Source organism: Toxotes jaculatrix, chromosome 7 (assembly GCF_017976425.1).
Source record: "Toxotes jaculatrix isolate fToxJac2 chromosome 7, fToxJac2.pri, whole genome shotgun sequence".
Taxonomy (NCBI): domain Eukaryota; kingdom Metazoa; phylum Chordata; class Actinopteri; family Toxotidae; genus Toxotes; species Toxotes jaculatrix.
This window is the reverse complement of record NC_054400.1, coordinates 13,607,632-13,633,744: the sequence shown is the minus strand read 5'-3', so window position 1 is coordinate 13,633,744 and position 26,113 is coordinate 13,607,632. Positions and strand designations below refer to the sequence as shown.

Here is a 26,113-nt window from a genome sequence, read left to right as displayed (position 1 = left end):
AGAATCTAAAACCAAAAGACAATCAATATAAAATCATACAAATTAGGAAAAAGCAACTAACTGAGAAGCAATTGAGAAGCCGGAGCCAGCAGATATTTGGCACCTTCTCTTCATGGTGTCTCAAAATATATTATACACGTTGCCTTGCTGTGAGTATCTACAAAAACGTCCAAAAAAAGGACAAAAACATTTTAAAAGAAATCTGATTGTATTTTTTTACAGACTTGTAAAATGGAGAGCCTACGTTCATTTCAGTTTCAGTGTTCCCCTTCTGTTGTTCCTGTAGAGATAAACCCATTTATATGTTTAGTTTCAGCAGTGCTCTTCGCAAAGTATGAAAATCTTGCAGCAGACTGTTTTTCCAGTTTCTGTCTCTCCTTTTCTGCCTCTGTGGGAGCAACAGCCAAAGATGGACATAACCAAACTGGCTCCCACAAAAATGTGTTTATTACATATTTTTCCTCTGTTTATCCATAGTGTCAGTTTGTGATGTGGATATTTCAACTTGATTACATGATAACACAGCACACACATATTTATGTTTATGCATTATGGCTGTGGCTTTGATTAAGTATGCAATAACTTCTCCTTTAATGATCTATAGATTAATGAGGTTTTCTGACTTTGATAATCAATACATCTCCTCTACAGCAGAACTGCAGACACAGACCTACCCTGAAATGCCATAACTCCCTAATGGTTTAAACCTGTATCGCTCTGACTCTTTCCTTTGTGACTGATGCAGATGCTGCGCACAGCAAAGGACCTGTACTGCATGATGAACCAGCAGCCTCGAGAGAGTACTGGCACCATGCTTGACCCAGAAAAAAAAGCCCTCTCACACACAGAGCTTAAAAATAGCCCGGTCACAATAATCCTAGCATACGCAAGCAGAGTGCTTGACGTTGTTTGTTCAAAGAATATGCTCATTCCCTTCTAAAAATACAGTCTCTGCCCCCCTCTAGGCAGTGACGCAATAGCAGCACACGCCAATGCACAGCGCTCATCACAAAGCAGCCTTCAATGTTTCCGCTCCCGTTTCGACAAAACCGAAGCCAGCGATAGCTACAAGACACTTGTGGTAGGAACTGTATTTTGTACCTTTCCCAACAACAGCTTTCTTAGTCTATTAAAGGTGTGACCAGTTGTGGTAGGACCATGCACCCTGAGGTCTACAATGCTGCAACTACATCATCTGTGACCCTCTCAGAAGGTGTGATGAACCATCAGTGGTACTGATCAGCCTGCAGGCAAAGAGCATGACTGTTTAAAACCACAGCTTATTCACTTTTATAGACATATACATCTGTATTAAAAAGCAGAATTAGGCACTAAACATCAGCTAAAAGCTTCTTCAGAATGCACAGGTAAGCTGTCAGTCAATCTACTGGAACTTTCCAAACAAATATAATGCTTAATACCACAAGAGCCATAAGGACAGTGCCTGTAAACACAGCTCTGTGTGACTGCAAGAGCCAGCATAAACAATCAAGCGCTCAGAGATGTGCACATCTGCTCACCTCTAAACAGGGATAAGTGTCTGACTTAAACAGATGAAACCTGCTTACTCCACCGAGCAAAGGCTGGATTATCCGTCACAGACCGAAGGCTCTTGCTTCCACCTTAACATTTAATCTACCTTTCCCTCTGAGATCCATTTTCCTTTCCACCTCAGGCTGTTCTGCACCACAGTAATGGAAAGTGGCATTACTAATTTTGTCTGAAGGCACAACATATAGCTTAGGACTGAAAGCTATACGCACAGCAGACAGGTTGACCACAGGACAGGGAGCAACAGCTGGGCCTTAATGTCGACATAAAGTAGAATACTGGGGGGGGGGGGGGGGGGGGGGGGTGTTGACTCACAGCACCACCACTGTGGCCTTTGGGAAAAGACCTCAATGGTGGTGCTTCTTTAAATTTAGCCCTGTTTTAGAGAGCACCACTTTAAGGCGGAGCAACAGAGGAGGTGGTGAATCCCAAATGAGATGGAGGGGGTTGGGGGGTGGCGGTGGCGGAGGCAGGAGTTCCCTCACGACTGACCGGAGGCAAGACCCCTTTAAAATACAAGTGGAAAATGTTAGCCCCCGGACTGCTTAAAATACCATAGATCCGTTTCACACAGTGCTGCCTTGACATTGCAGACACATCTTCAGCTATGACAACCGCTGCAAACACAGCCTCTGCCTGTGACAAGAACCCTTGATTGAGCTGATGGGTTTATCCAGCAATCCAGTTAAAATGTCAAAAGGCTTAAGACAATGCTGTTCGTGCTGGGCTGTGCACACTACGTGGCCAGAGCGAGGGAGTTTACCATCCACCTACAATGACCAAAGAGGCCGTGAAGCATATTTCAAACAAGCACACAGTACAAAGATTAGACTTCTCTGTCCCGTGGAGTATCTAATAAGGGTAGAATATGAGGCATCATTAATCAGGGGTATAACTGTGATAAATATAAACTATTTGGCACAGATTACTGAATACAAAATTGATTTACACCCCACAAAATGTGCCCCCCTCAGGGCTTAATGAAGTCAGACTGACAACTTTTATTCTCATCTATAAATCTATCTGTATTAAGGTATTAAATGGTAACTTGTGAGGCTACAAGTTTTATCTGTACTATATTTGTGAATGTGCAGGGTATTAATCAACCATTTTCCCCTTGATACAAGATATTTTTATCTTTAAGCCTTTTAAATACTCCATGGGACTGTAACTAGAATATTTCTATAAAGTATACAGGATTAGTTTGGGTGGAGGCTTTCGGACAAAGACCATGTTTTTGCTTTGTTTGACTTCAATAAAGCACCGAAGGGCTGAGCAAACATTTATCTTTTCTCCATATTTAAAAAGTGGCCAGGACTGTTTGCATGCTATACCACACAATGCACGAGTGAAAAGACAGGAGGAGCAAGAGCAGGGAAAACATTCTGAGTGATCCATTATTTAGTCTGCATCACAGACTCAATTTAAACAGAGGCTGAGCTAACAAAACAGACCGATGTAGCTGAAACATAATGTGATCCCCTAACATCAGATCTCTTACTATCAAAGACGAGTACACCACGAAGAAACGCTGCAACAACATGAGTAACCACTGACACTAGCACTGCCATATGCTCGCAGAGCGGTTTGATCATGTAAAATGCAAGAGATAAAAAATGCAAATTGCAATACATTGCGGTGCATCATCTTGTGCCACATACTGTAAATACAGTAAGCCCCGTGATGCGCCCCAGAATAAGGCCATCACTCTTCCTGTCCCTCAGGCCCATGCTCCTCCACAGGCTAAGGAGGTGGGATGCACAACCTGCCCTTGTTCTTTTCTCATCATCGGAGTGCAAGGGGAAAGCTAAAAATATTCGACACCCTGTGAGCATCTCCTCCATTGCATTCCTCCTCCTTCTCCTCGTCCTCTCCCTCCTACGGTCGTCCTGCAAGTAAGAACTGCTTCTAAAAATGATCCTCGTTTACACGGGGAGGGAACGAGCAGGAACCACAGACACAGCGGAGAATGTGGTGTCGAGAGGAAAGCAGAACTTTGCAGAGAAGATTACTGCAGAGTAACAAGATAAACAGTCAAACAGATTATTAATCATCAAGTAACTGAGTTTTACTCTGCACATGGGCAAAGAAATATACTCGTCATACTTATGGCAAAAGCAAATAAAGTATAAATGTCTAAAGTATGTCACAACATTTTCTGCTTGAAAAGGTTTCACAGAGCAAAACATGAACATAAAACAATGCAACACCACAAATATAGCTGTTACAATGATATAAGCTATTTTTGTTCTTTCTAACTACAAAATATTTGGTTGGAGTGAGTTTCACAAAAATAGCTGTACAAAATCTCATGGCAAACAAGTGCTCACTCCAAGGCAGATCAGTGAACGTCACGACATCTGAAGCTCTGAACCAGTGGAAAAAAAGTAAAGTTTTAGATTAGATACCCCCACAGCATGTAATTAAAAATTTGACATAAATAAATCTGGTGCCTCATGACTGCTGAGAACTTTAAGCTGCTTTAATAAGTGGAGCCATTGTTTTCTTATGCCTCAGTGGTGCCGTTTTCCAAAACGAGTCTGTTACATACCAACTCTATCTCTAATCAACGCCACGCTTTGCTCTGAACAAAATTAGATGACCTTATATGCAAATTATACTTGGATTAATCAGTTACGTGCCAAGGTTAAATGAGGATCTCCCCTCGCTGTCATTCTCTCCGAGCGCTCACACAGCCTAAATCAACTGTGCAGAGAGCAGTCTTATGTAACTTGGACAGATATAGAAAAAGAAAGCATTGCTAGCCTAGCATTTTGTCCACTCCATTAGTTAATTCATGTGGCCTACAGACCACAGCACAGGAAATGCTTTTGTAGGCTTAGACAATCTCTCTCTAACATCGCCATCAGCCCCTCTATGAGCGTTTGGTAGCAACAGGATGCTGATTCAAATCAAGACCTTCTTGCTAATGTGGAGCGCACTGCTGAGCACTTGCTCACCACTGACAGCACAAAAGCTTGGCACAAAGGCTCGGAGGAATAACAACTAATGGATTCCCAGTATCACTGCCACTAGCAATCTCTCACAATAGTGAAAAGTGGCTTTGACTCTATGAAATACCACGGCGACGTGGCTGAGACTGCAGTGAGACAATACCTACATAATCAGTCTGTGGCAGAATCCAGGCAGATTCTCACATGCATGAGAATGCATGGTCTGACTGACAACCAACCCGTTTTAAATAACTCAAAAGCAGAGTTTAGAGTGGGCACTGAGATGAAAAGTTTAAAGAATTATTGAATGTAAAATGAAGCAAAGGTAGTCTAATATGTTATTGGTATGAGGCGTTTCCAACATCTGGAAGGTTAAGGACCTTGGCCAGACGTTTAATATTTCTAAGCTCTGTCCTTACACAAAGAAACAGCAAACTTCTGAAGTGGCAAATTTGTGTAACAGTTTATTTTACATTTTAGAAACAGTGGCATAAAATCAGACACAAGCCATTTCTTGCCCAGTCTATTCAGTCTATTTTTAGTTTCCCCTCATTAAAGAAAAAAACTTTAGCACTCCAATAACTGCCAATGAAACTTTTTTTTTTAAATAACTATGTCGAAGAAGAGAAATAAAATGGATTACACTCTACAAAACTTGTGAAGAAAAATGTTTTGCTTGAGGCCAAAATGTATTCCCTTTCCTGCCCCTTTATCCTCTCCATCATTGCTTGAACGGGGGGTTACCATGGAGACACAGAGGGCCCTTTCCTTATTGGTTGCCAAGATGAAGTCAGAGTGACGAGGAAAGTAGAGACCAGACGCTGCTGGGGCTGATACTTCTTTCTCCTGTTTCTCCTGTCTCCACTTTCACTTTTGTCAGTCTCTGTTCTTCCCCGCCACGGCTCATTTGCAACTGATCTGGTTTCTATCTTCTGGCTACAGCAGCCGCCAACAACGCTCACTTATTCAACCGTATCGTCAACCGTAACATATGCTACTGTTATACATGTAGATGACAATTCTCTATGTAACCGAATGCGGGATTAAAATAAAGTGGTGGGTGTGACATACATTAGCTAAGCCATTAGGCCTAAATACAGCTATGTGGGCTTTGCAGATATAGCATGCTGGTTTAAAAGCACTTCATACTTAATGTTAATAATGCACTTTGGTTTAAAACAATGTCAGTGTAAAGCTGCATCACTTGGAGGATGAAAACTGCCATATGCAAGTATGATGCAAGTTCTCTTTATATAGTATAAGATTAACTGAGGAGACTGCTAATAGCTCAGACTTCAGAGATCTAGCAGTGAGTGAGAGGAAGGTGCAGAAAAAGAATACTGATATTCAATTTGTTGAAACCTTGGGAAGAAATTGGTCTTCGTGCCCCAATTTCTCATGCTCTAGCAGCTGAGAGGAAAATTGATCTGAAAACTTTGTGTGTGAACTTGGGAAAGAGGAAGAGAAAAAAATACGCAAGCATGAGCTAAAAAGGATATTACTGGAACTGTGAGGAAACTATGGGAGAAAGTGAAGTTTAAATGGTGTTTAATCTGCGTTTTTACTTGATAGACTAACTCTTACTTTAGTTTTTGAAATGTTATAGCAAATCAGCTTTCATCTAAAAGACAGAGCAGATAAACCCTTCACCAGGACAGTGATATAACCTCACCTTTAACTGACTGCAAAAGTCCTCAAGAATAAGTGCATAAAAGGAAGGACAAAACTCTGATCTCAACGCAACAATCTCCACCTGTCTCAGCTATTGCTTTTATAGTGCGTTCTTCTGTCTTTAGTTTGTGGTTTAAAGAAATTTGACTTACTGAGTCATCGGTTCAGTGAGTAGGCCTGTATTCATTTAGAGGACACCATGCATCAAGGCAAATTAACTGTCAATGATAAGAAAGCTGCTCATAAAAAGCAGGGGCTGTCTAACTGCCCTTTGGTGAAATACCTCAAACCCTCTTGTGCAGCACAAATAATGCAGGCTTCCCAAAAGTGTTCTTGCCAGTGACCAAAGACAGAAGCTGTCTCTCACACTGCCCATAAAAGGCCATTTTCTATGATGCTCGCGGTCCTATGACTTTGGCTAACATTTCAATGGGTTCTGAGGTCAGGTTTCCAGCTCTGTAGAAAACCAGACTTTATCATCTTGGGATTTTCTTATCAGAGCCAAAGCCTATATAAACCAGAAACTCTCTTATCGGTCTTATCAGTATACTATAAAGGATTCTGACATCTCTCTCTCACACAGAGACATGCCACTCTGAATGGGGACGTGGTGCTTTGTCTGGCAAATGGAAGCAAAGAATGGGTTTAACGCAGAGAGACTCCTCGGTAAAAGCCTGTACACCAGGAGGAAAAAAGGGAAAGAGACGAGGGGGCAGCAAGGAGGAGGGGGAGTTAGGGTCTGAAGGAGTCTCTAATTTTAGCCTCAGAGAAATCAGGTGTCTGCGGCCAGTGGAAAAGAAAAGAGAGCATGGGTAAAGTGACATGAAGCAGCGCTGTCGCTTTCATTTTACATGATCCATGTGAGTCAGAGAGCACTGCGAGGGCCGGGGGTGGGGTAGAACAAAACACAAACAAATGTAAAATGGCATATGTGGTCCACACTGACATGAAACATAAGAGGAATGAACTCAGCGTGAAAACTGTAGGGACAAATAGTAACACAGCTCAAATAAAAATGTGATTTATAGACTCTGATGGTCACCCACAGCTTTATAATTAATGTGGACCAACTTAAATGTGGACAGGAAGAGGTCCACTAACCAGCACTTTCTTCAGTGATTGGGTGCTGCAAGCAGCATCTCTATTTCACAGCAGACTATGCACCTTGCAGATTAGATTAGTTAATACATCATCTGCTGGGATTCAGGACTTTGCCTCACAGAGGCAGATATCGTTGCATCTTTTTGCTTAGGAGCTAAGAAGTTTCCTGGTAGAGAGGGTGTGTTGTCAGTGTGCCTCGATTTTATCAGTGTACCCCCCCCCCCCCCCACCCTCCACGATAGGATGAAGATATGTAACTTCATTCCTCCTCCAAAAAATGAAACTCAGGTAAGCACAAAGGTCTACTATAAAAGACCTCAGTTCTTCTTTGGAGTCCACCCATAATGCCAGAATAACTGGTGCCCAGAGGGAAGAGGACAAGGAGCAGACCTGCACAAAGCGTTCGTCTTTGTCTCATTTCCCAGACAACGCCACTGTAGGAGCATTAGCAGTGATGTGCCATTCATAAGCTGGCTCATCAGGGATGCGTGGGGACAGGATGTACCCCTGTTGTCCCTGTCAACAGCTCAACACCAATATTAGCATCACCTGCTTTGTTTAAGGGGACTGAGGTGGGAGGGCAGGTTTGGGGAGAAGGACAGAGTCTGTGGAGCTCGAGGTGCTGAAAACAGCACAACGTTCCATTCAACGATCTTCTGCAATACTGTCATGATACCTGATTGTCCACTCAAGATGAATTTAAAGAAAAATCAGACATTCAGACAACCAGCCAGCTATGATCCCCTGTGAGGGGATCATAAATTGTAAAAGACGTTTTTCAGGCCTGCATCAAAACCCCATAAATGGCCAAATGATTGGAAAAGCACCATAAAAATCTTTGCTTTCCACAAATATGTTACTGGGTAGTGAAATTGTTTCAATTTCCTTTCCTGTGGTGACTCGTGTGCTTAGAATTAATATATCACAAACTATGTCACACTCAGCATCTTATGCAGATTATTCTTATTGTAAGCGATAATGAAATACACAGTTTTGCTTTTCCATCATACACCACTAGGTTCCCTGTTACCATTTGATTTACCACTTCCCAAAAGACTCCCACAACTGGGTTTTGAATCACATAAGCCCTAGTATTGGTTTCGTGCAGTGAATAAACTAACAGGAAGTCATGTTCTTCATTTAGCCTTTCAACATTATTCAATTCCAAAGCATCAGAAAACCATCAGACCGATCATTACAATGTTTGAGCTGAGCACTCGAGACAGAGACAGTTCATTTGAATGGAAAATTTCAGCTTAATAACAGTCACATATCACCGTTCCTGACCGTTCAAATCACATGTGTATTTGAGGACAAAGCATTAATTCTCATCCTTAAAACCACTCTGCCATATTTTGTTAGCAGCTACAAGAATTCCACTGATCTGATCGAACAACCCAGGGCAACCGCTGGGACATTTACCTAGTGCTACTTCCTGTTCCAGCACTGCTAACCAAACAAGCTAACAGTCCTGTGCTCTGAAAGGCAATAGCTAAAGACCAAAGGACTATTTTATGAAGCTGCTTTGTTTATGATTAAACACTTTAAAAGTTCTTAAAAGAAAATGCACTCATAACTTGTTAAAATCCCCTCCGGTGCTGTCAGTGCCCATAAAAATCAGTCTCTATTGACTGTCAAAGAAATGACACCGACGTGACATGAGCCTTTGTACCCGTCAGCCATATCAGCTGTGGGAAAAATTATTTAGACTATACAGTCCAAGACAACATGAAGGGCTTGTGGTGAATCCTGCTTAATACTTTCAGTTCATTTAACAAATGGCATTCCCACATTACACACCAAGCTGGAAAATAAATTGACTTTTCTAATATTCTAGCAAAGCAATCACAGGAAGCTGGCCAATGCAACCATATGAGCAATTCACCTACTGTGAGAAATGAGACCCAGAGAGATTATGGGGTACTATTATGTGTCTATTTTAGAGACAGAACAGAATAAAATAAGTAAGGTAGTGAGGAACCTATTATAAAAAAAAAAAAGAAGGAAAATTGCTCAGCACCTGCGCAGCTGCTCCATCTCTGTCACTATCCACTGCATCTTATCAACGAGCCTTTGAGATTATACTGCCGCGTTGTCTTGGGTGGGATTGGCAGTGATTGTGCGTATATGGTGGGTGGGATACAAGACGCAGGAGATCACCATGCAACAGACTTCTAAAATAGACTTCCAAATAGTCCCAGAGAGCCAAGACTATACTGCTCCTCTGCTTAAATAACCAAACTGTACTAAATGTTATGAAGAAAGCAGCAACGCCAGTATTACACAACAGTTCAACCGGCTTTTACAAAATCAAAAGAGATGGAGCAACATTGAGAAAGAAAATGTCAAATTACCACGCAAACAGGCAAGTGAACTTATTTACCACCTTGTTAACTCTTCAGAAAGCCCGTGGCTCATTTTACTGTTACTGTGATGTTTTTCTGCTCTTCCTGTGTCAGTGATCTCATCTGATAATCAGCTCAAATAGTACAGACATGGAACCAAAAGATGTGGTGAGCAGCCGAATACGTCATTCAAACTTTAACTGACAGGAAGTGAACCTTTTCTTCTTTCCCCAACTGAAACTCTGTTACTCAGTGTTTGACATAGGTATTCTTAATAGCGACAGGATTACTGACATATGCAGTATGTTGAATACAAGCAAAACTGAGGATTGTAATAAGAACACAAGACCTGTGACATGTAAGGATGAAGAAAAAAAAAAAAATTCTCACAACAAAGATTCCACGCGCTGCTATGAATACTCAAACAAGGCTGAGACACTTGCTCACAAGCTACAGGCTCCTCTGTCAGGAATTTTCCACTCCACAGTCACTCAGACATACAGCATATATTTACATATTCTCACAGCGTTTCGTTTTCCTCCTGACCGTCAGCGGGTTAAGGCCCTCCTGTAACTGTATAACATTAGAGGAGTGGTGGGTAATTTTAGTCTTAGGGAAAGAGACCTGTGTGTTATGAATGAGGAAACATTAGCTTAGTATCTGAACGCAATCAAAAAAGGTCATTGCAGTGTCTCCACTTTTGCTTTTTCTCTGTCAGTTTAAAAACAGCATCAGATCTGCTTTGATTCAGCAAATACTACTGGTGAACACGGAACAAAATTAAAAAAAAAAAAAAAAAAATCACAACTGTACAGACAATGTAATGATTCATAATCACCTCCACTCTTTCTCTCTCAGTAGTGTGATACTGTGTCTGGTGTCTTAGGTTTAAGAGTGGCACCTGAGAATTAAAGAGCTATCAGGTTTCTGCCTCTCAACTACTGTCTTCTTCTAGGATTCCTTGGTTTAATGTAAACGTATTAAAACACTATTAAAGAAACAAACAAAAATGTCACTAAACCAAATAATATAAATAAATTTAATTTTCCTAAATTAAAAGGGGGCAAACATAAAAGTCCAAGTATGACTACTCTTATCAATAGATGCAAATAAATGTGGTATCCTAAAGCAAGAATTCAAATTTTCCAGGAAATAACTTATATTATTATACATATTATTATATTAATATATATGAATATTTATACTGAGTGAATATTAGAAATCTGTTTAAAATCACTTGGTTACTAAAAAAAAGTGTGGAATGAGATTCTAGTGAGCAGTTTTCTGAGGAAGGGGTGTCACCAGTTCAAACTATAATCAACCATTTTAACTTAAGCAATTGCTGTAGGTGCATTTACATAATAATAATTTTTAGACATCACGTTACAAACAAGCTTCTTAACCGAAAACATTATATAGGCCTAGTGTCACATAAATCTGTGTTATGCCTTTAAGAGGAGCTAAAAAGTAAAATGAGACAAGTACTGTCAATAAGCTTAGAGTAATTAGACATGTTGTCGAGTTAAATCTATCCACCAGCATGACCCCGTCCCAATGTCTGCACTCACAGACTTGCAAACACCCTCAGAGTGTATATTTATATATGTGAGAAAGGACTAATGTGAAATCGGTGGGTGCTTTTTTTGAGCTCTCTCAAAGACCTTTGAAGCCTCCATGCACCTTTCTGCATGTCTGTAATGCTGAAGAACTTGCTTGAGGAAATAACCCTCAATTCATAGTGATAAGAAAAAGAATGAAAAAGGAAATAATTTTGTAAAAACATGGGCAGTGTACATCACTGCAAAAAAAAATCTGTGTAATTCCTTGCCTTGTGAATTCACACTGATTGTAATTGAAATAACTAAGAAATAAATGCCAAATTCTACTTGCATTTTACTGGCCACAGAAATGCCTCGGTGGGAGTGATATGTGATTTGATAAAAGTACTGTCCTCCTTCCTCATGGAGCATTCTGAGCCCTTGTACCCTCCTGCACTCACACGTTTTCACTGAGCACACAGGTGATGTCCATTAAATTCTGAGAGCTCTGTTAATTAGGGTGGACACTCGGACTGAGCCCAAACTAGGTCGACCACTACCTGAACAAATTGCAATATTAAATACCACTAATACTCCGATTGAGGCTGTGTCGCAGAATGACTTCTTTTCTTTTAATAAACTGTGTCCAGTGACAAAAAAAAGAGACATGAATCTTGCTGGAGCTTGAGAGTCACCAGAGATTTTCAAATTTGCATTGCCAACACAGCCCTGCCCATTTACCACACGTGTGTATTTGTATGTGTGAGTGTGTCTGTTTGGGGGGAGGGAAAGCAGTCCCCCATCAGAAAACTGGTTAGGCAAATATCTTGAAGAGCTGACATTTCCACAGCAGAGATACCACTACAGCATGTTAAAGGTCTTCAGACGTATAACTGAACTAAAGAAGGACGTGCGTCCTCACGCAAGGAAGATTTGAATTCTGGGTCATCAGTGATACTGATGCTGTAATCGATGGCCTTCACTTCAAGCCCTTAATCATCAGAGCAGCACTTCAGTGGCTGAAGAACAGCCAGGAACATCAGCGCAGCGTGTTTATCCTCGTGACACAAATGAATGGAATGAAAAAATATCCTGATAGTCATAGAGAGCTTTTGTGTGGTAATCATTACAATCAGAAACAAAAGCAGCTGTGTGTGTTTCAGATCAAAAGTGAGGAACATAAGTAACGGGTCTGTCTAAAAGTAAAAACCAAAAGACGTGACTCAGAAGAGAACAATCTGTGTTTAATAAACAAAAAAAAGCTCAAATTGCCTATAATTCAGCTCAGGAAAGAATGCACCAAATCTAATTTTTGCAAACTGCTCTTCCAGTGAACGTCACCACTTACGATTTCTGTATTCATGATACTTTAAAAAATGACAAAGCCGATGAAGTACTTAAGATCACAGAGCAGCTGAGTGGGTTACACCATCCTGACAACTGTTAATGGTTTCAAGGAGACAGGATGCAAGTTTTAACATGTCGCAGAAAAATTGCACCTTGGGTGCATCTGAGTACAATATTCCCAGGCCCAGAAACAACACAATAACCTATCTATCTAGGTATGCGTCTCCTGCATTTCTCTCTCTCTCTGTCAACATACTCCAAGTGCAGGCTGAATCTTGTTCTTTTAAGGTTCAGGACTGATAGGTGGCACAGACAGATCTCAAAACTAGTCTCAGACTGCATTTATAATACGGCGATGTTAGAAATAAAGCAGCAGAGAGGCTGAGCAGCAGCCCTCACACCAAAGCAAATCATCTGGACAACGTACGCCACAGCCTCCGAGTCAGCACTGCTTCAATGACTCACCCAGGCCCTGCTGAGTCAAGTGGAATGACTCTTGATGCTAAAACTCATAAAGTCATATTGAAATCCAAACTGGCCTTGGGGACACAAAAGCAAGCTTGTGGCGTGCAGGTTGTTAGTTAAGTCAAAAACAAGTTGATTGCAGCCCATGTAAGATTTGGGCTCTCTTTCATTTCCCTGTGAACCTACTTATTAAGGTCAAAACCATAGTCGGTCAAACATACTGTAATATGCAGCAGGAACTTAAATTAATTCTCAAAACCTGGACAACACTGAAAAGTGTCTCTGAGAAAGCATGCACCACCAGGGCAAGCAACGTGAAGCCTGAAAAATCCACCTGATTCTAGCAATTCCTAATTTGATGTGTTATTGGAGGCAGTATATGATAACGTCAGAGCAGCTTACAGTCAGGATAGGAGAGAGGAACATTTCATTAGCTTTAACAAGCATGCCTGTGTGACAGCAACAGGGCCATAGGCATGAGAGCCTGAAAATATGCTGCACTCCTTCAGGCCTAAGGAGGAGGGCAAAGTTAGTCTAAACAAATTTAATGGCGGGTTATGACAGCACATGGCAGCCTATTAAAATAATAGAACCCTTGTAAAATAAGATTTACTAAACGCGAGGGAAGTGGATGGTAAAAATTTGAACTGGAGTAAACCCACGGACAGTTAGTTACCTAGCAACATGGCAGCACGGTAAATGACAAATTGATGGCTTGCAATGCTCATCACATACCTGGACCTGATGCACTCCAGCGATGCACCCCTGGCTTCACCACACTCCAGCACTCAGCAAATCAAAGTTCATCGGCCTTTCTCTGAGCTTCGGGGTCACTACTTTCACCAGCAACACGTTTTGTTTTGTTTTTTGTTTGTTGTTTTTTCCCCTTCAGCACGAAGCAGCCGCCGACTTGACGAGCTCTGGAAACGATGCCATAATTGAGATGAGCGCATCGAAAGTCAGCCACTGATTTCCTTTACCTCGCCGTTTGTTTGGCCCTTCGGCAGAGGAAGGGCTGGGGGTACGACATGTAAAGATAACACGTAGAGAAACATCATCATCAGCCCAGGAGTTTTGTTTTTTTGCTTGATATCAGCCGCCGTTTCTGACCGTGTTTACAAAATCTGGCCACATCATAGCGCCGGAGAATCGCGCGCTGGATTTCCTCAATCGACAGAAAAGGCCAAAGTAGCTATGGTAACGTTAAAATGTCCTTGAATATCCAAGCTGCCCTCGCAGGAGTTGGCGGCTGGGCTCGTCCTGTGGTGGGGGAAATGAACCGGCGGTGAGCTCAGCTCAGCACAGCAGCTGTGGCGTCCGTCCAGAGAACCGGGAAGAGCGAGGGGGTGAATAGATGAAGAGCGCTCGCCATCGTAAGTTGTCACTCCTCAAGTCTGAAGCGCTGCAAGACTTCACAGTCCTTTCAGGCACGACACGAACTGCTGTCAAGGTAAGCCGAGTACAGCGCGATTTCCGGCATAATTTTCAAAAATAAAAGTCCAACCTGCCGTTCGTTTGAGGTGTTAAAGTTGAAAAATATGTGATAAATGACGTCCAAAACGGCCGTTCGCTCTTTCTTTCCTACAACGACAATTTCACACAATCTATCTAAATATATATGAGGCCTCACATGTCTCAATCAGAGGACATATTTCGCCTTACAGTTTCTCACATTCAAGACTTAACTGGGAAGTGACATAAAAAAACATACACACAAATACCATTTAGTATTTGATTTTGAAGTATTAGTCACATAACTTCCGGTGTCTGTCTTTCCTTCTGCAGACTTGACGAAGCTAAGACCCGCGCAAACATTCAGCGGAGCAGTTTCAGTAGTAGGACGCCTCCTGCTGGCAATGGCGTATACACGGTGGTCTAAACTAGTATTGAGTGGTCACGTATTTCCGCAGACATCAACATTATTGTAGGATGTAAAGTTACAAAGGTGCATTAACAGTAGTCAGTGCCGATCGTGTTTCATTTCATAGACAAATCTACTTATACTTTGTTTACCCATATTCATATTTTTAATATTATTGATATTGTACATTTACTGTCATCATGTAGCTTCATTAGTAATAAAGAGATTAAAGAGAGTGGTTGTTTTTTTTTCATATAAGTGGTGTGGACCTCAGGATCACAGACTGCAGGTCATGGCTTACCAACCTTTTTACTGAGCACAGCATCAACTGTCACTGTGCATATGCATAAGATATGTAAATATTTCTTATCAGTGGTGACACTTATCTAAGAACTTAACAAAAATATGCAAAGAAACCTGTCTTTACTGAACTCTTGTTTCAATTGTGCGCAACACTTTCTTCATGCATTCAGTAATATATGTATATTTCACACAAATATATTGGTATGATGTATAATTTTATCAAATATTTTATCATTCAACTATGCATCTTACACAGAGAAGAATAGCAGTTACTGGCACATTACTTTCACTCAGTTCCTTGATTGCAACTTCACACTACAAAGGGCCTAACATCCTACCTCACAGCAGATGGTCCAAATGTGAACAACCCACAAACCTTGAACTTTCAATGACAGGAAAAAAAAAACAAACACATTTCTGCTTCAAAATCTCACCAAGGCTAACCATAGATAAGAGAGATAAGAATGGATAAGAATGATACACACTGCTGACAGTCAAGACTGTAGAGATTTTTGTTTTGCATCACAAAATCTATTACGGATTTGTGAATCCAGCAGGTTGCACATTAATGGAATGGTGAAACTTTTGCAAAATCCACATCAGAATGACATAGTCAAGGTTGAAATGAGGGCCGGTTTTAATGTGGGCACTAAAGATAAAGTTCAAGTAATTAGAAATGCACTTCCCCCACTCACAATATCAGAGAGATGTCATCACAGGTCATCAGAGAGATTGTCTTTTCTCTGTGACCTACATAGTTTCCTGATTTACTAATTATAGTCCTTGCCAAGGGAGAGAACAGGAAGCATTACGTCAGAGTCCACCATTTATATCCATATGAAAATATGCTTTAAACTATTTTATAATAAATGTATTTATAGCTTTAAAAAGGCCTCAGTAGTGTCATTGCATTAATGACACGTTTTAATGAATCCCAAAGAAACTACAACAAAAAGAATTTGTTTGGCACTGCCTCCAGTGATGAACTGCACTGTCAACTGAAGTGATAATTATTAATCCATATTCCATGACACACCTCTCCCTTGTCTCTGTACATGCTCAGTATGTTCAAAACATAACAATTTGTACCTTGGCACTGTAGTAAACAGGCCTTTAACTGAAGATGTTTGGTCATGTCACAGGAGGAAACTCACTGATAAAAAACAAACTTATTGCTGGCTCAGAAAGTTTTCCTTCGGTTTCAGGGGCCTGGTACAGGCTCACTGTCAGGACTTACTGAGAAAGCGGACTGGAATGGACCCATTGTTAATGTTATTAGGAAAACCTGTGCTTTTCCTATTATGACAGGTCAAAATGTCTGCTTTGAAAATTTTTTATCAACTCACTATCAATAATAAGGAACACTAAATGAGCACATTTAAGCTTACTATAATATCGTGACATACACTTTCATAACGCATTCATTTCATTTAGAGTGAGGTACAATTTCCAGAAACTAAATTTTTCCGTAGTTTCTGGAAACTGTTCTTTTTTTATATGCACATCACAGGCAAGAAATGTACAGGGCCACAGTGAAACACACCTTGAGACTGGGACACCGTATCGTTTTCCACATCGCCGATACAAGTTTGTTTCCATCATCTTCATTTATCTGTGTTTACATACGAACAATATATTGTGCAGAGAGGGAGAGGGCAGCAGGTTTTCCTCACACCTGGTTATAGTTAATTATCCTTCACACCAATCAGGACCCGAACTTCCGGAAGACTTCACAGAAAGACCTCGCCAAAATGTGATATCTGATTACCAGCCTTAACCACCATTCACACTGAGACACGCCTTTGCCTTTCAAAACATATACCAGAAAAAAATTATAGCTTTAAAAGTAGACTCTCAGTTGTTTTTAAGAATATTTTTTGCTGTTTCCACCCTGCTCGAGTTCTGTTAAGCTAACCGACACAAGATGGCGGCAGAGAGCCAGCACAGACCTGCCATTCTGGCCGCGAAGAAAAACACAGCGACTGCTGATTGGGTGACAGGTGACGGGAACGTAGAAGAAGACAAGACAGAACAACAACAAGAGTGCCATTCAACGACCGCGAAACACGTAGAAACACAAACTACATTAAATCTTGGATTAAAGAAGTCTTTGGTGAGGGGGTTGATCTTTCTGATTGGAGACGTGAGAAGTGATGTAATGCTGTCAATCGCTTTACGTGTTTACGCACCGCGCCACCAAGACTCCGCTTTGTATTTCGCATATTTAAAGAAATGTCAGGGTTATTCCCGTTCATCCGATCTGTGTACAGTGTATCCAGTCGGGTCGCATGGAGAGGGTCTCCCAGTATCTCTCCGCTTCTTAAACCGCACCGGGCTGGACTGACATGTGTTTTTACTGCCGGCAAAAAGGACCTGATTGACCTTCCTGATCTGAATGAGGACGAGCTTGAAGAGCAGTTTGTGAGAGGATCTGGACCCGGGGGACAGGCCACCAACAAAACCAGCAACTGTGTTGTGCTCAAGCACATCCCCACTGGGATTGTAGTAAAGGTTAATCACTTTTTTTTTCATCGTTTCTTTTTAATTCGCCTTTGTGTGTATTTGCCATCACGTGTAGAAATTTTAATATTGAAATAAAAACCCAAATCAAAGTTCTGTTAAGTCCATTCATTGGAAATATATTTCTGCTATAGCAGCTGACAAAACAGCTTCACCTCAAGGTCCATTTAGTAACTGACGCTTTCAGTTGGAACACACGATCTTCATCAGCAGATGCCATTGTTATGGAAATGTAGATGCTGAAATTTCCATTCCTTGTTGGCTTCTAAGGAAGAGTTTCACAGTTCACTGAAGTCCTTAAAGTGGTCCTTGAGTACCTTGAGGTGAGACTTTTGTGACAAACCAATGTGATTTTCTGACTTTGTTCATTTCATCTTTTGTCCCATTTTCCCTCCAGTGCCATCAAACCAGATCTGTGGAAATAAATCGAAAGCGTGCCCGGGGAATTATGAGAGAGAGACTTGATGTTGCATATAAAGGAGAACTCAGTGAAGTTCTTCTAAAGAAGAAAGAGTCTGTCCTGAAAAAACAAGAGAAGAAGAAAAAGGCTCATGAGAATCTGGAGAGAAAAAGACTGTTTAAAGAATCAGTGGGTTCAGACTCCAAACCTGGGGATGACACTGTTTAAAATGTGTGGAATACAAAAAGACACGAGTACACAAGACATCTTTGTGTTTTTTATGCCTGCAAAGACTGAGTAACAAAATCTGGAAAGATACTACCAACTGTATCAAATCCAGTTAGCCTTTTATTTGTATGATGTGTTTTGTGCAAAGTTGCAATACACATGACAAGACAGAGAGGGAGATTTTTTTAAAAAAACAAATAAATTATGGTCAAAGATGTTGGTGATATGTTTTTTAAATAGGAAAGAACACAGGGGTTTGTGTTTGATTATAAATTGAAAATGTCAATAAAAGAAGAAGAACATTATTAGAACTGCAGCACTGATGTTTTTAATAGGTTAAATTTGCAGCATAACATTTTACCCAATATATCACTAGATGTCAGCAAAATGTTATGGGTTAAATAAAGAAGACTTAGCATGTCTTGCTGCAAAACAAGCCATGATACTGGCAGTTTGACGCCTACCCCCAAGACTCTCACTGTAAAGACAAAATGATTTTCTCCTTATGGTATGAAAACAAACCAGACATTTGTATCAGATACTTGCATGAGACCTTGTTTGAGACTTTCTGCTTAAGACATCTGGGTTTCCTGAAACATCTTCCATGACGAGTTAACCAGCTCGTAAGATTTCCATCACAAATATGGTTTAAACACGTGCTGCACAGCAAACTTGCTGACAATTGATTTTTAAATATTTTTCTTTATGTATAAAAAAATCTCTCACCAGCTTAAATCAGAATCTGCTTTTCAACATACAGGAGTGCAGCAGAGTTTTTTGGTGGGGCACATGCGTGTGAGGTTCGCTTTGGCTGAATGCGGCTGTGTGACAGCCAGAGCTGCTGCCAACGAGAGAGCTGCTCCTACGCTCGCGCCCCTCCCTTCTGGACGAAACAGCCAATGAGAGGACGAGAAGGGTTTTTAAATCCATCACGCTCTGGCTTCTCCTCTCCGTGGTGTGATGCGCTGTTTGTCGTTACAGAAACAGTGAACTCAACAAGGGCAACAGTTAGACTCCTCGTCCTCTTTAGGGTTTATTCTGGCAACTGAGATGGCAAAAGGTAAACTTGCTAATGCACTTTTGTTTCAGTAATTGTTTATGTCATGCAGGCTACCGCAGTTAATGTGTCGCCAACAGTAATGCTAGCAAGCGTAAATAGAAGTCCAGCTTCGTTTAAATAAACTTAGCTGGTGTTTATAAATAAAACTCTGCCGGTAATGGTTGGCTTCTGTTCAGTGTTGTTAAATAAGACAACAGTACTTACACTTACTTATTTCTATGTTTATAAAGGGAAGAAAACCGTGCTGAGAGTCGACATAAAGCCCGAGGACACTGCTGAAAATAAAGTCACTTCATGCAAGGAGACAAAGGAAAACAAACCAGCAACTAACAACAAGGCAGCAAACAAGGTGTGTTTTGTTGTTTGATTTTACGCCTTGCAGCTTTGTTGCAAACCCAGCGTCTCTTTTCACATTCTGCAGAGGTAACGTTACATTCACAGGGGTCCTGTCTCATCACGGCGTGACCTATATAGTCTTCATTCATGAACTAACCAGACTGCAGGAAGCTTCGTATTGTTTGCGATCAAAGTTATGCAGACTTGAGCCTTTCAGACAAAAACCTACCCAGGTCGTACACCGCCCCTTTACAACCCCCACCAGACAAAGGTTAAAGTTTACATATAGAAATAAAGTGTATCTACATGTACACCATACATGTTTCATTGTCGGTGGAGAAACTGCTTACTGAGCAGCACATACACCAACATTGTACAACACTTGTTTAGAAATTGGCCTTAACTTTTAAAAATGATATATGCAACCATGGAAACCGCACTTATTCCAATTTTTAAAATCTTTTAAAAATTATTATTATTATTTTTTTATTAAATGTTTTTAATTTCTGTGCATGCGGCACTGGCTGGGTACCTGATCTCCCTGTCTTATTAATACACTATCCAGCAATTCTGGTACATATTATGCCAATCAGAGATGGTACTGTTACCATGGAGATGTGAACCACTCCCAGCTGGAGATGGCAGGCAGACGGATAAAGTTTTCACAGCCAGCAGTCTGTTCATTGTGTTTTCTCTTTGCTCCAATGAGCTTTTTCAGGAGTGAACTAAGTGATTCAGAGAGCAGCTCTGAACGTGTGCAGCTTGCGTCTAAGTTTGGAGCATCTTGAGTTCACGTGCATGTTGAGTGGTTGGGAGCAAAAATAAAGACATTAAATACAGTCGGCAGCAGCTACTTGGTTCTAAACACAGCCTCATGAAATGTGAACATCATTTATTGCATTTCCTAAGATTTACAAATGTCTCCTTAGGTTTACTGCAAGGAATGATACAGTGTTTGTAATTTTTTTTCACCAAAATTAAACTGTAGTTCTTTTTGCAGGATTGCATAGGTAAAGTGCAGTCAGTTTTCCAGAGTCTACGAAGTCCAAGCAAACCCAGATCCCCTCTGAGCAACAGTTCATGCATGCTGATCCAGGAAGGAAATGAATCTGATGCAGCTAATTCTGACATATCAAAAGGGAAAAAAGGTGAATACCTAATTAACTTGTAAAACAGATTCAGTCAACCAATGTCATTTCTATTGCATGTAATCTCCCTGCCAATTTGCTGTCCACCCCTGTGTTACCGTGAGGTCAGGGCATCCACGTGTACTACACAAAAATTTCCTGTGCATGTGAATGGTAGCAGTGTTCACTGGCATCTTATGACACAACTTTGCTGTGTTTTTGAAGAAAAAACACAGTAAAGGCTAAATGATTAGGGCAGGTCTGTCAATTTCAGTCTTTGTGTCTTCCTCATTTTAGATTTACCTAACGAAATGAAATCTGAGAGTTGTGAGTCCAACGAGCAGAAACCTGAAATGGCTTGTCACAGTCATGGGATCAGAGAGCAATTCAGTGACCCGGCTGATCCAAAAGAGTCCACAGCGCACGCAAATGCCAAGGTTGCAGCAGACATCAAAGCTTCAGCATCCAAACCTCGGAGCAGAACTGGTCACAGACTCGGAGCAAAAAAGTGAGTTAACGAAGCCAACGTGTCAGTGTTAGTAGAGAGAAAAGAAGAAAAAAAAAAAAGACACGGGCCTTTTTACAGACAGTTGCTCAACATAATCTCTCATAACTTTGTGTTTTTAGGACGGAGAATAAAGCTCCCCAAAACAGAAAGGTCACAGACTATTTTCCAATCAGACGGAGTAACAGAAAAACCAAGGCAGAGTTAAAGGTTTGTAAGAAAAATGCTTACATTTTTGTTGTTTTTTGGTGGTTATTTTTTGTTTTTATTTTTGTGTGTGTGTGTGTGAGAAAGCAACTCTAGCATAACAAAAAGTTTAACTTTGACCCAATAACTAAAATTGTAAACAGAATGAAGAACACAGGCACATTGATGACCTGATAAAGAATGGCACTGAAGAAGGAATGCAGGTAACATTTAAGGATTTGAATGCTGTCACTATATCATTATACTATATGCAGAACACTGTGTGCATTTGTGATATTTTCTGTAAATCAGTAATATGCACTGAAGATGTCTTATTTGTGACAAATTTGATATTTACACAGTGGTGAAGCAATTCTCACATCTTTGCTAATCCGATAAGCTTCATGCTTTATCGCTTTTGAATGTTAACAGATCAAACACCTAGAGGGAAAAGGCAGAGGGGTGTTTGCTATCAAGGACTTCAGAAAAGGAGACTTTGTTGTGGAGTACCATGGAGACCTAGTGGAACTAGCTGAGGCTAAAATGAGAGAGGTCCAGTACGCTCAGGATCCCCAAACAGGCTGTTACATGTACTACTTCCAGTATCAATCTAAAACATACTGGTAAGTTCAAATGTCACCACTTTGAAATTGGATCAACACATGGTTTCACACTTTCATATAACATCATATTGCCTTAGAAACTAGAAATTTTCTCCCCACTGACTTTTGAAATTATTAAAAAGATAATTCCTAGATTCCATGTAGACTTCTAGTGTGGATACCGATCTTGTGTTGTAGTGACAGCTTAATATTTATTTGTTAATATTTGTTTATGTATTACAGTGTAGATGCTACAAAGGAAACAAATCGTCTTGGAAGACTGATTAACCACAGTAAAACTGGCAACTGCCAGACTAGGCTTCACGCCATCGATGGTACCCCCCATCTGATCTTAGTGGCATCCAAGGACATCAAAGCAGAGGAGGAGCTGCTGTATGACTACGGAGATCGGAGTAAAGCCTCAATCCTGGCTCACCCGTGGCTCAAATACTGAAACTTGAACCAAAAGTGATCGTATTTCAGATGATTTGGTGCTGTGTGCTGTCCTGTTCATCTTTATGTAAAAGATGGTATAGATGAACAGTCCTCTATATGCTTTTTTTTTTTTTTTTTTTTTAAATGAAGTGTAAAATATTTTTGTTTTAAATAGAGGCTAAAGCTTTAGCTCATGAAAAGTGTATTTTTGCAACAGTAGTTTTTATCATGCTTTTAGATTTTTCTTATCTAATTGTGGTACAGAGATTTAAGCTTGAAGAATATTTCTCCTGGATAAGTCGTGTTTCACTTTGTCCATGGGGTTTCCTTTTGTAATGAATATAATTCTGAATATTTGTGAATGTAAATTATTGCCTGTGCTATAAACTGAGGAATAAAACACAACTGAGTTCTCATCCCAGCTATAGCATAATTAATGGTGAAAATCTCAGAAACAAAAATATGAACTATGATGTGCTGAGATTGCACATTCCTCCATTGTTTTCTGTGTGCAGTCGATGTAGATAATGCCACTTTGTACCAGAGTACAAGTTACAAGACCAAAAAAAACATCTAAGGATAAAAAATTTAGGTCTCAGTGTAGAGCCTGCAGGAACCTATAAAATATTCAACCTATAAACAAAAAAATACTATTCAAAATGTAATAACTTTATTTTAAATTTTAGGGGTTGGAGCCCTTTTACCTTTATTTGACATCTGACAGTTGAGAGTGACACTGGTTTTTAGATTACATGGAGCTAGTTGAAGACTTAATTTCAAGCCTATAGATAACTTCATTTTGAGTGAATTCATTCAACATTATCCCAAACAGCAGCTAGATAATACTTTCCAGTTTCATTTGATGCCTTCATCAAATTTCTCCACACTAAATATATTTCTATTACATCAACTCTGTATTTCTATAAACCATCTTAGGTTAAAATTACCAGTACAAAATACGGTGTTTGTTAGATTGACAAATACACATTGTAAAAAACAGTCATTATAAAAGCGGTTAAGTTATGAGAAAACTGTGCCGACAAATCCTGCTTGTCTTCTACATGGTCAGTTCTTGTGAACAGTTTTTCTTACTTTCGCCTGAACGAAAACCTATAAACAGAAAAGGTTCAGAGTTAGTTTAAGGAGTGTTTTTCTTTTTTTTTTTTAATGGAACATAAAAATAAAACTGCCCAGTGTGAGAAAACAACATTGAGTCATGTCAGACTGTAATTACTGACAGCAGTTTGGCAGACGCACTGCCAATTTTCAACCTCTCTCTTTCTCTCATTCAGTGCTCTCACACAAACATCCTCTGCATCAGCATGAATTCATTTGGTCACAAGTATATCATTAGGAGACAGGAGACGGGCTGTGAGAACAATCTTCCTCCTAGCTTACTTCAGCATCATGCGGTCAGTGATGTAAATGTTTCTGAAACCTTGCCATCTGAGTTGTGCAGCTAAAAAGGCAGGATAGCTCTAAATAAATATTTTAATTATTTCACCCTACTGTCAAATACCTCCTCGCTGTCTGCACGTTCGTATTTCTGTTTTCAGTAAAGAAATCCAGCCTGTTACTCACAGTTTGCCTATGGTTGTCTTCTCCTCCTTTGCATCATTTATTGTGGCTGGACTGTCCTCTGTAGCTGCTGGTGTCTCCAGATCCACTTCCACCATAGCTGGTTCAGCCTGTGGCAGAATCCCACTGCAGAAGGAAGTACAGATTTATGGTCGCTGAGATTATTATGTACATTGAAAAGGAGCTGTAAAACAAAATCCATACTATCAAGTAGTAGCTATTTATGATGTTGATTTATTTATTTACAAAATGTGCCTGATTATGGGGCTGATATTGTTGTGGTTTGTCAAATTGGCAACAAAATAAAAGTATGACATTTTTAAAAACCAACTAATTACCACAAGTTAGTAGTGCCTGTATTTCTACAAAGACAGCAGATACGAGTAGAATAATACTGGATATTGATGTGAACTTAACAAAATATCAGAATACATCTCAAGTTTATATTAGTGTTAAATGTGTACTAATACTAATACTGTCCATGTGTCTAACAGGAGGCCAGCCGACAGTCTCAGCAGTACAGTCTCTCATTCTTATGAAATGTATTTATGTACATATGTTAATGTATTTAGTTTAAAGCAACGATAAGCTGAAGATTTCAGATTAACATCTTCACACATGTAGTGCAATAAATCCTGCTATATGATCATTACTGAGGCTGCAGTTAGTGGTGTTGTTGTGTTAGATTTCACTATAATAAGATGCTTCTAATGTTCTGATGTTTGTAAATAGAATGGAAAAGACATTAGTAGCACCCTTCAATATGAGGCAGATTTAGAAAAGATTAAATGACAGAAGTTTAATTTTACAGTTTAAAATCCTCTGAATACATCCTGCCTACAGAATGGACCCAGTTGCTCACCTCTTGTACAGCTGAAGCTCCTCCTGGGCCACCATGAGCTGAGCCTTCAGCTGGTTCCTCTCCTGCAGAACCTCCTTCAGCTCCTGCATAGTGAACCGCGGTCTGTTGGGGTCCGTCAGGTCCACCACCAGCTGGTTCGGCCCCGCTGTTTGCTTTGACGGCAGACAGGAAGAGCACCTCTAAACATGCACTTTTGTTTGAGAGTAACTTCAGCTATACAGGCCGGCTGACAAGACTGCAACACTCACCGTGCCCTGCCCGGAGGACCTCTCCTTGACGATTCTGTCCAGTTCGCTTTTCAAGTTGTCCCGCTCCATTTTCAGCTCTTCCAGAGACAAGTTGTACTTATTAACCAAAGTCTCGAACATCTCCAAAACACGGACTATTCGGAACTGCAAATCCGACACTTCTTCCCCCGTGCTGCTTATTTTTAACAAGTCTCGTCCGATTACGTACGAAATGTCATAAACATCTTCAACCGTGAGCTCAAACGCGTCCTTCTCGAAAGCCAGAGCGGGCGACGACTCTTCGCCAAACTCCATGACGGGACGACACGACTCCTAAAACACACACCGGAATTAAGTTAACTTTTCCTCACCGGCTACTAGTTAAACGCTTTCTTATTTTTTTGATTGGAGTTCGGGACGTTTACCAGCAGAAGGTAACCAACTTCCAGAGGAGCTGCACTTCCCCCATCACTCACCCGCCAATGGCGTGACTCGCTGGGCAGCAGAGGAGGGCAAAGTATCCTAGCGACAGGTGAGTACAAAGATCGTCTATAGATCAAGAGAACTCCCTGTACACCGTCGACTTGTTCGCCCGGGACTGTGTTTATCACGTGGTGTTTCACGCTACAGAGAGCAAGACAGACAAATATGTGGGTGACAGCTCTCAATTTTTCACGTCGATTAGGTGAGAGAGCACGTGATTTGATGGGTGTAATTATGGTTGAGCTCTGTTCTGTTTTACTTACGGTGAAATGATCCAGGAAAGACTCGTGGCAATTCAAGGTAATATCTTAATAATGCCCCCCTCCCAAAAAACACTTTAAGAACATAAACACAAACTCTACCATTTCTAGAATACTTGTCTTTGCAATATTAATATTTGATAGTAACACAATAACAAAATTCAAAAA

The 26,113-nt window shown here is 40.5% G+C and overlaps 4 protein-coding genes across 7 annotated transcripts in view; 2 read left to right on the top strand and 2 right to left on the bottom strand.

The window, feature by feature from the left end:
- LOC121184014 (membrane-associated phosphatidylinositol transfer protein 2) overlaps positions 1–14,379 on the bottom strand; it is a 41,471-nt gene extending 27,092 nt beyond the window's left edge. For 2 of the 3 annotated variants that reach the window (XM_041041352.1, XM_041041350.1), the window contains exon 1: positions 13,708–14,379. The gene's annotated coding sequence lies outside the window, so the exon portion shown is untranslated. The remainder of the gene's footprint in view (positions 1–13,707) is intronic. The other variant, XM_041041351.1, reaches the window with a different exon arrangement.
- Positions 14,380–17,168: 2,789 nt separating this feature from the next.
- On the top strand, positions 17,169–18,466 carry mtrfr (mitochondrial translation release factor in rescue). Its single transcript, XM_041042591.1, has 2 exons — positions 17,169–17,647; positions 18,054–18,466. Exons 1-2 carry the CDS (start codon positions 17,369–17,371, stop codon positions 18,282–18,284), a joined length of 510 nt encoding a protein of 169 aa, XP_040898525.1. The 5' UTR covers positions 17,169–17,368; the 3' UTR covers positions 18,285–18,466.
- Positions 18,467–19,237: 771 nt separating this feature from the next.
- kmt5ab (lysine methyltransferase 5Ab) lies at positions 19,238–22,951 on the top strand. The gene is made up of 8 exons (XM_041043208.1): positions 19,238–19,344; positions 19,575–19,693; positions 20,681–20,828; positions 21,105–21,315; positions 21,435–21,522; positions 21,663–21,722; positions 21,931–22,121; positions 22,344–22,951. Exons 1-8 carry the CDS (start codon positions 19,335–19,337, stop codon positions 22,552–22,554), a joined length of 1,038 nt encoding a protein of 345 aa, XP_040899142.1. The 5' UTR covers positions 19,238–19,334; the 3' UTR covers positions 22,555–22,951.
- Positions 22,952–23,002: 51 nt separating this feature from the next.
- rilpl2 (Rab interacting lysosomal protein-like 2) lies at positions 23,003–25,785 on the bottom strand. 2 transcript variants are annotated; one of them, XM_041043210.1, is made up of 5 exons: positions 25,679–25,785; positions 25,224–25,535; positions 24,976–25,127; positions 24,117–24,239; positions 23,003–23,645 (listed from the first exon to the last, which is right to left on the bottom strand). In XM_041043210.1, exons 2-5 carry the CDS (start codon positions 25,515–25,517, stop codon positions 23,624–23,626), a joined length of 591 nt encoding a protein of 196 aa, XP_040899144.1. In that variant the 5' UTR covers positions 25,518–25,535; positions 25,679–25,785; the 3' UTR covers positions 23,003–23,623. The 2 variants fall into 2 exon arrangements, with proteins under 2 accessions (XP_040899144.1, XP_040899143.1); XM_041043209.1 differs by having other exon boundaries at positions 25,628–25,714.
- Positions 25,786–26,113: the final 328 nt, after the last annotated feature.

Excerpts from the sequence above, each read along its gene's own strand:
- mtrfr (XM_041042591.1), top strand. The coding sequence starts at position 17,369 with ATGTCAGGGTTATTCCCGTTCATCCGATCTGTGTACAGTGTATCCAGT. Across the intron at positions 17,648-18,053 it reads CCACTGGGATTGTAGTAAAG|TGCCATCAAACCAGATCTGT; the intron begins GTTAATCACTTT and ends TTTTCCCTCCAG.
- kmt5ab (XM_041043208.1), top strand. Across the intron at positions 21,723-21,930 it reads GCACTGAAGAAGGAATGCAG|ATCAAACACCTAGAGGGAAA; the intron begins GTAACATTTAAG and ends GAATGTTAACAG. Across the intron at positions 22,122-22,343 it reads TATCAATCTAAAACATACTG|TGTAGATGCTACAAAGGAAA; the intron begins GTAAGTTCAAAT and ends TATGTATTACAG.
- rilpl2 (XM_041043210.1), bottom strand. The coding sequence starts at position 25,517 with ATGGAGTTTGGCGAAGAGTCGTCGCCCGCTCTGGCTTTCGAGAAGGAC. Across the intron at positions 24,240-24,975 it reads GAGCTTCAGCTGTACAAGAG|TGGGATTCTGCCACAGGCTG; the intron begins GTGAGCAACTGG and ends TTCCTTCTGCAG. Across the intron at positions 23,646-24,116 it reads AAGACAACCATAGGCAAACT|GTTTTCGTTCAGGCGAAAGT; the intron begins GTGAGTAACAGG and ends TTCTGTTTATAG.